At 40.7% G+C, this 8,824-nt stretch overlaps 1 protein-coding gene across 1 annotated transcript; it reads left to right on the forward strand.

Moving 5' to 3' along the window:
• Positions 1–1,631: 1,631 nt before the first annotated feature.
• Positions 1,632–5,939, forward strand: slc15a5 (solute carrier family 15 member 5; the record flags this gene model as incomplete). Its single annotated transcript, XM_079255198.1, has 9 exons — positions 1,632–1,902; positions 2,005–2,227; positions 4,186–4,355; positions 4,423–4,643; positions 4,734–4,920; positions 5,079–5,267; positions 5,395–5,526; positions 5,603–5,711; positions 5,810–5,939. The coding sequence occupies exons 1-9, from the start codon at positions 1,731–1,733 to the stop codon at positions 5,937–5,939; spliced, it is 1,533 nt and encodes a 510-aa protein (XP_079111324.1). The 5' UTR covers positions 1,632–1,730.
• Between the last annotated feature and the right edge of the window lie 2,885 nt (positions 5,940–8,824).

Here is an 8,824-nt window from a genome sequence, read left to right on the forward strand (position 1 = left end):
ACTGATTTAACATGATAAACCACGCCCCCAAGCGTCAACAGACGCTCGTTCTGTAACCATGGTGACACGTAGTAACCTCTCTTCTGATTGAGAAAAGTATGATCACACAATACATAGTTAAAAGTAATGATTATTTCAAATACATGTCGATTGCGTGTTTTTTCCATAAGAAAATTAATAGCCGAATACCATATAATACCCGAGATTAAACTTTCACCAAATGTAGAAACGTTTAAATCCAGGTTAAAAACATTTCTTTTCTCATGCGCCTATGCATGACATCTGCACAGTAATTTAATTAATTCTGCTTTTAATTATTTTAATATAATTTATGATTTTATTGTGATTTTGTTATTTGTATTTGCTCTTATGCTTTTTTTCTGTAATGCTTTTAATGTTTCATTAAAGTACTTTGAATTGTCTTCTACACGAAAGGTGCTGATAGATAGATAGATAGATAGATAGACAGACAGACAGACAGACAGACAGACAGACAGATAGATAGATAGATAGATAGAGTGATAAGGGTGTTGTTTATCTCTGTGTTCTGAGTTGAAGTTAACCTCCTTGCGATACACTCTGTCTCACTCCCGTTTAACACCACCTGTCTAATTGCCATCAGCTGCATACAATCCAAAATGAGCTTGTACAGTGAGGGGCAACTTTCACAGCAATATGTGACATTTTCAGTGTTTGCAACAACACTACAAGGAGGAATTATTTATGATTGTAAGTGGTGAAGCAAAGGTAACCATGTATTTAGTTGCATTTTTAATTTCAAGCCACAGTTATTGAAACATGTGTCTGTGTGTTTTTCAGAAATTTATATATTTTTGCTCTGAAAGGGGCAACAGTTGACAGCTAGGTGATAGAAAATGTGGGGTAATTAATTTTCCCGGTGGCTCAGAGGAAACGTGATTTTGGAGTCCTCTTGACTTTGTAAATCAGAGCTTTATTACTTTTCCTCACACCCACAACCATGTGTGATTGTCAGTTTATAGATAACCAAGTGCCAAAAACCCTTTACTGACTAAAGTTTATAAACTCCTCCAACAAAGAGAGCCATGAGATGCAGGACGGAGATGTAAATGTGACACATTTCCAGTAAATCTGGCTGGTCACTTTGTGGTAATGGCACCTTTATGATACATTTCAGAGGATGAAATATTTAATAATTCACTGATAAAATACTGACAAAAATCCTCATTGGTCTTTGTTGTTTATGATTGTAAAACATGTCTGGGATGCTCTCTAAATACCTCCCATCCATCACCTTTCCTTGATGCAATTTTCCATGATGTGTCAGATTCCAGTAATGTGTCCGTAGCTCTGAGCAACACAGCGAGGCAGGATTATCGGTCACCAGCACGCTGCAGGTGGGTGAGTCTGGTCCTACGTGTGTTCAGTCCAATGCCACAGTCACACCAGCTTGTGGGATTCCTGCCGCCTGAGTCCTACAAGAGCAGAAGCTCTCTTTGCGAGCTCCCTGGTTCAGTTGAGACCCGACATCCCACAACGCAGCCCAGCAGCCACCTCGCTGGCCAGGTGGGATGTTGGCAGGGTGATTTCAGAGAATGCCAGAGGGTAGAAGCCGAGCACGACGGATCTCCCAAACCCCTCCTGTAGACCAGAGGCCTCCAAAGAAGTCTCGCAAGAAGCTCCAAGTTATTGTCTGTGTACTGCTTGTAGAGCTGTGTGAGAGGTTCACTTTCTTTGGGATTGTATGTAACATGATTCTTTTCTGCACGGTGAAGCTGGGCTATGATAACTACCTGGCAGCAACCGTCAACCTGTGCTTCATAGGAACCAGCACCTTGACCCCTGTTCTGGTTGGGTGGTTTGCAGAAACCTGCATAGGCCGGACGAAGGTGCTCTATCTCTGCGCTCTTCTTCATTTCTTTGGTAGGAGACAGTCTGTCCCGTTGTTGGTGACGGTATATTCATGCAAGAAGTGTGTTAATGCAGTGCTAGATATCTCCATGACCTACCTCTGCTCTACTGTAGGCACAGCCATGCTGCCTGTGGTGGCGTTCCCTTTTGAAGATTTCTACATTGACACACATCACATGACTCACCAGCTGGAAGCTCGAGAGCAGCAGATTTTATTCTACACGGGTCTCCTGGCTGCTGCGTTGGGCATCGGCGGCATCCGGGCCATCCTCTGCCCCATGGGAGCCTACAGCCTGCAAAGCTACAACCAACATCAGCTCCTGTCCTTCTTCAACTGGTGAGTGTTGCTTCTATCTGCACAAAACGCTTTACTTCATTAGCCAATGATCAGACTTCAGGAAGGCCAATTAAAAACATAATGTTCTCATTAGTTTCACAACCATTTGCCTTTAAAAAAAAATCATAAACCTCATGTAAAAGTCCAATTTTTTTAATCATAAATTTATATTTGGCTCTTTAACAAAATGTGAAAACAACAATTTCTTTTTGTTTGTTTGATTTTACCATTTATTACCATGAGACATGTCACAGAAACTGTAGTGTGATGTTCTGCTTCCTGGCATCTGTTAGTAGACAGGAGACAAGTATCAGATTATATATAACAGTGTTCTGAACAGAACTTCTATCAAAAAGTGATGCAAAAAGTATTGAAAAATGTGTCACATTTGGCTTTTTAAGCTTAAAAATGTACAAAATAAGTTTTTTTTTTATTAAATGATGATTTATGTGGTTGCATTTTCCAGATGCCTGTGAAACAAAGAGGCATTTGTTTAAGTTGTCATGTGTTGTAACAGTAAATCTGTGTAAATCTGTGTGCAAGATGTAATATATTGTGTAATGGTCTCTCTAGGGCAGAAGTCTCCAACTCGGTCCTACAACGTCACAATCCAACAGGTTTCCAGTGTATTTCTGCTTCAACACACCTGAATCAGATTAAATGAATCTAACAGCCTATCAGGTTCTGCACAAACAATCAATAATTTGAATCAATCAAATCAAAGATACTTTATTTATCCTCGAGGGGAAATTCAAGGTTCAAGTCAGCTCGTCCAAGGTTAGACATACAGACATTTACATTTGTTTACAGTTTACAGAACGAACTGATACTTTGGTCCTGCAGCCAGTTTTTAACCGGCGCTGCCTTAAAATGCGGAAAAGATGACATGAGGAAGGATGGGTGGGTGTTGAAAATCAGCTGTGTTGGAGAAAGGACGCATGGGAAACCTGCTGGATTGCGGACCTCGTAGGACCGAGTTGGAGACCTCTGCTCCAGGGTGTTCAGGCGAATGCATTCCCAGAAGTCCGAACACTCTCTAAATGTTCTGGGAGAGACCATTAGATGGGGGTGTGGGGGTTAGACGACTTGTTAATTTGGTTTAAGGCAGAGGTGCCCAAAGTCAGCCCTTAAGGACTGCTTTCCTGCAGGTTTTTGGTGTATCCCTGTTCCAATAGACCTGGCTTCCATTAAATGGATCCAACAGCCAATGAAGTTCTGCACTGATTATTGATTAGTCAGGTGTGTTGGAGCAGGGATACACGGAAAACCTGCAGGATTAAGGCCCTCGAGGACCAGAGCTGGGCACTTCTGGTTTAAGGCATTGGGAAATGGTTTCAATTATCTTACAATGTTTGCTGATGTAATTATTTGAGGATATACCTCTGATGAGGAATGTTGTGCAGCCCAATCAGCTGCCAGATTGTTCCTTTATGGTGCTTCTGCTGGTGGAGGCTGAGCTGCACCACAGTGCTGTGATGTGAGTCCTCTGGTCCAATTTATTTTAAAGTAATTAGGTAATTAAAATAATTTTTAAAAAAATGCTGGATTCTGCTTTGGTCGCCTCACTGTTTCCAGTTGTTCAGACAGGCCACCTTAGCAGTGGACAGTGACCTCTACAAAATAATGCAGAGCTAAAAGTGAGACTTTTTGTCTGGTTGATGAAGTTTGGTTGAAAAAAGAAAAGAATCCAGCTTCTACCTCATTAAATCTCTGTTTGTGGACTGTGTGTAGAGAGTGGGCATAAATTCCTCCACAACAATGTGAGTCTGAAGTTGTCAAAAGAAATAATTTATTGCTATAGATGACAGCGTCATGTGTTGTGTGTCATTAAACTGAGGTTACGTTGTTCCTGATGTCACAACCTGGTAAGGACCAGATTTTAGTTTATTTACATTATGGTAAAAAAGAGGGCTGTAAAGACTTTAACTTGACTTTAACATTTGTTTCATTGCATTTAGGTTCTACTGGTTGGTGAATCTGAATTCTATTGTCGTGTTTCTGGGCATTGCTTACATCCAGCAGTCTGTGGCCCAAAACCTGGGCTTCCTTATCCCCTTCACCTCTGTGCTGCTGGCTCTCATCGCCATACACATGATGCGCAACAAACTGACCTACAAACCCAAGAAAGGTAAAACTGAACCAAAAGAACATTTAAGGCTAAAAAAAACTAGGATGTCACACTTTTCTCCTTTGAGGCGGATCGTTGCTGACCACGCTGGGAGTTTTCCTGAACTCTTTGAAGTTGTGCTGCCTCCACTATCGCCACCTGAGCGGAGACGTGGTGTCTTGGCTAGACCGGGCGAAAGAGAACAACGGAGGTCAGTACAGCGAGACACATGTGGAGAACGTCAAGGTCCTGACGAAGCTTTTTCCTCTTTATGGGCTCCAGCTGCTGTACAGAGCCTGCATCACTCAGGCAAGTCGCTGGGAAGCGTCATGACAAACCAACACAGAGGATAGATTCCATGTTTCCTATGCAGACGGGTCAAAGATGTGTTTACCATAGATTCCTTCAGGTTACTACATCCAGACGATGAACTCCAACCTCCACCTGAACGGCCTCCTGCTGCCCATCGGTGCCATGAATGTTATCAGTATCCTACCTGTGCTGTTCCTGGCCCCGCTCATCGAATTAGTGACCACCTGCTTCCTGTCCAGAGAAAAAACTCCTCCGGCGCCTGCAAAAGTCATAAGTAACAGCAGCCACACACACACTCCCTCTAACCCACACGTAACTTTTAACATCTTCACCTAAACGTGCTCGTGTCTCTTTCACTCCCTCCTGATATCACAACCCTCATTCTGCAGCTCTTTGTCTCATCACCCTGCCCTGTCCATCCTTCCCTTCCAGCTTTGGGCCACGCGTGTGCCAGTCTGTCTGTCCTGGTGGCAGGTTTGTCAGAGCTGCTGAGGAAGTTTTACCCCCTGGTGGAGCAGACTCTATCGGGGAAGGTTCTGCATGTGTCATCCATGCCATGTTTCCAGCTGGCCCCTCAGTACATCCTGCTCGGTGTGGCAGAGGCTCTTGTCACCCCTGCATGTCAGTGGATGGTTGTCATGGTGACATTTGACTAAAAATGACTAAATTTCTTCATTCATAAAACTGAACAAATGCATGAAAGACAGCTGTAGACTTTCCTCCAGTGATATTGTGCCATCTTTGGCAGGTTCCCTCATATCCTTCCAGCTGACCCCGAGCCACATCAGAGGGATCTCCCTGCACTTCCTCACTCTGTCCTACGGAGGGGGCTGCTTTCTAGGAGCCTTCATCATTCAGCTGGCCTACTTTTCCTCTGGAGGTAGCACTGACTGCAGCATGTTTTTCCTTCTTTTCAGAGATGTCTAACATTTTTTGACACGGATACTTTATGGCAGGTAACTTCTATCCAAACACATTGCATGATGGGAATCTGGAGAATTTCTTCTTCCTCCTGGGCTCAGTGATGGCTATAAACACTCTGTTGTTTTGGAGGGCATCATACAGGTATTTCAGGTATTTCTTTGTACATAATTATGATACAGAATTAAGGGGACTATTTAATTTAAAAAATGCTATGAGTGTATTTCCTTGTCATTGTGCAGGTACGTAGACCTGAGCGTGCAGGGTAAAGCCCTGAACATCAGCACTCTGACTGACAAGCTGCTGCATTACAAAGCTACTCTGCGCTTCTACGACACCATGGATCACCTCTCCATCGACTCTGTTTTATGATCACTTTCAGCCACATCACATCTCTCCTGGTAGCAGCGCTGGCGCTGCAAATTATTGGGTCACAACTATGGAAAGTGATAAATGTGTTTGTTAGTGTGTGTGTGTGTGTGTGTGTGTGTGTGTGTGAGGGGTCTCTAACTCCGATCCTTGTGAGCGATCCCCCTTTTTCCATGGTAAAACACTTGATTCAAATGAAAAGGTTCTCCAACAACTTGTTGACATCTTCTGCGCCTGCCTGTTAATGAGACATTGATTTTGGTCAGGTGCGTTGCAGCAGGTAAACACTAAAACCTGCAGGATGGAGGCTCATAAGGACCGGAGTTGGAGACCCCTGGTGTATATATAAAATTCACTAAGTGTGTGTGAAAATGTTATTTTAAATAAATATTAACATAACAGTGTTAATGGAAGCCCCAACAAAGAATTGAAGTTCTGGTCATCGGAATAAAAACTAAACTGTATGAAACTAAATAAATATTTAATACAAGCAAACAAGCAGCTTTATTAATGAATATTATGAACAACAAAACATCAAGCTTCTGATGACAAGCTGCTCTGAACAAACACAGATGTACTGAATGTTCAGGCTGGTTATATAGCAGAGCTCCAGCTGGACAGCAGATGATTTAGCCAATCACAGGCGAGGGATCCCAGATCCAGCCAATGGCAGACAGGTGTGTACTGAGGAGCCAGCCAATCCCCTGATAGTTACCAAATTCAAACATGAGACCAAGGTAACAAATCTACTTTATTAATCCCAGAGGGAAATTAATATTTAATATGAATATGTAACATTAATGTGCTTTTGTTTATACTTACAGTGCTCTAATAAACCAGTTCAAACTTCAGCTGTCCTGTTGAGCAGAGGTTCCAGCTGGATACCACTGTGCTGCACGCCTCCTAACTGGAGAACGTAAGAGGGAGCACATAACACCCATCCTGGCCTCCCTCCACTGGCTGCCAGTGCAATATAGAATTCATTTAAAGATTGTTTTATTTGTTTTTAAATCTTGAAACAGTCTGGCTCCTCCTTACCTCTGTGAGCTTCTCCACCCCAACACTCCTGCACTCCTCCTTCACACTCCTCCTCAGGTCAGCTGACCTGCTGCTCCTGGACGTACCGAGGTCCAAACGGAAGCTCAGAGGGGACTTTTTCTGTTGCCGGTCCTAAACTTTTTAAAACTTATCTTAAGACCTCTTTTTATTCCTTGGCTTTTAACCCAGTGTGAGTCTGCTTCTGGTCAGGGTGCTAAATTTAGGTTTTATTGATTTTATTTACTATTTATTTTGTTTTATTTTATTTTATTTTTTTTATTCCTTGTATGATCTATTGTTTTATTGTGTTATTTATCTCTTAATTGTTTTACTCCCTGGTTGTTTTGGCTGTTGTACAGCACTTTGTCCCAACTTTTAAAGGGCTTTATAAATAAAGTTGAGTTGAGTTGCTGATGTGGGTACAGGAACTTCAGCTGGCTTGTTGGGTACTTCCCAGCTTAGTTTCTGTTTTGCATTTGATGTTTGAAAAGTTTTAATGGAAGATGGATGGCCGTTGGGTCATAAAAGCGAAAGAGAAAATGTCTAACATGAAAGTTAACATCAGATTTTGGACTTTGAGGATGGTTTGATGACTGAGAAAAGTCACATTTACTCTGCTCATTATGAGAAAACAGCAGCAGCTCTCAAACCTTTCTACAAACACGATCCTGTGACTTTTTTTTTACTTGTTTTTTAGCATTGCACACTGAGCATTAAAATAATCAGGTTTAGGTGATAGTTTTGCTTTCCACCAGTAATGAAATCAACACAATCTGATTATAACAACACTTGTGCTGCATTCTGATGAAAACCTTTACAGTTGTCACCTCGCTCGCTGCTGTTTATTCTGGAAAAACCTCAGATTTTCTAACAGTAATCCTTCCAGCGAACCAAGTCAATAAAAAGAAAGCCGACAACACAAACATGCTTGTTTGTTCATGCATCCATCTACTTTCTGAGCTTATCCAGGATCAGGTAAAAATAAATAAATAAGTGCATCACACTTTCAGTCATCAAGATGTTTATTTAAATCTCTTATTTAAATATTTGAGAAGCGGATTTTTGTCATAATCATGATAACTTCAAGTGTACTTGGAGATAAGAAAACACAAACTAAATATTTATGAGTCAACTATTTTAAATCTTAAATATAATGGGACAAATATGTTTCAGATACGTGATTTCAGACACTTTCCTTCTGTAAGTTTTTACTCTGCAAAAAGCACTTAAGCTAAATTAACGTGTGCTTTATGATTTTTATATTACTCCTGAACTGAGTTGTATAAATTAATGTATTTATTTGGACCTTGTTTGTCCTGGTGCTACATTGGCATATCTGATGTTTAGACAAACTCTGGGTTTGGAAGTAGTTAAGACAGTGAAGTTTTTTTTTTTTTTTTTTACAAAATGTGTAACATAGTGCTACACTGTTTTATATGAAGCACTGTTTTTTGCATATAAACAGTCAATCCTATGACAAAAAGTTAATCATTCTGATATATAATTATTATTATTATTATTATTAATAATAATAATAATAATAATAATAATAATAATAATAATAATAATAATAATAATAAAAAGATCAGTCAGTTATAACAAATTTCAACACTTTTATTTTAACATTTGGAAGCAATACAGTTTTACTTTACAGCAATTATGTGTCTGATATCTTCCATATAATCAGTTTCAGCTCTATGTAGATATATAGTAATGGTTGCCATGTATTTGTTTTGAAGCATAAAAAGAAAACTCTTACTACGACAGGCAGAAAACAATCAGCTTAATTTTCAAGCATTGGTGTTTGGCTTGCATTGATAACAAATCTGTGTAACGTCAACATCCCTGAC

Source organism: Telmatherina bonti (assembly GCF_933228915.1).
Source record: "Telmatherina bonti genome assembly, chromosome: 2".
Lineage (NCBI taxonomy): Eukaryota > Metazoa > Chordata > Actinopteri > Atheriniformes > Telmatherinidae > Telmatherina > Telmatherina bonti.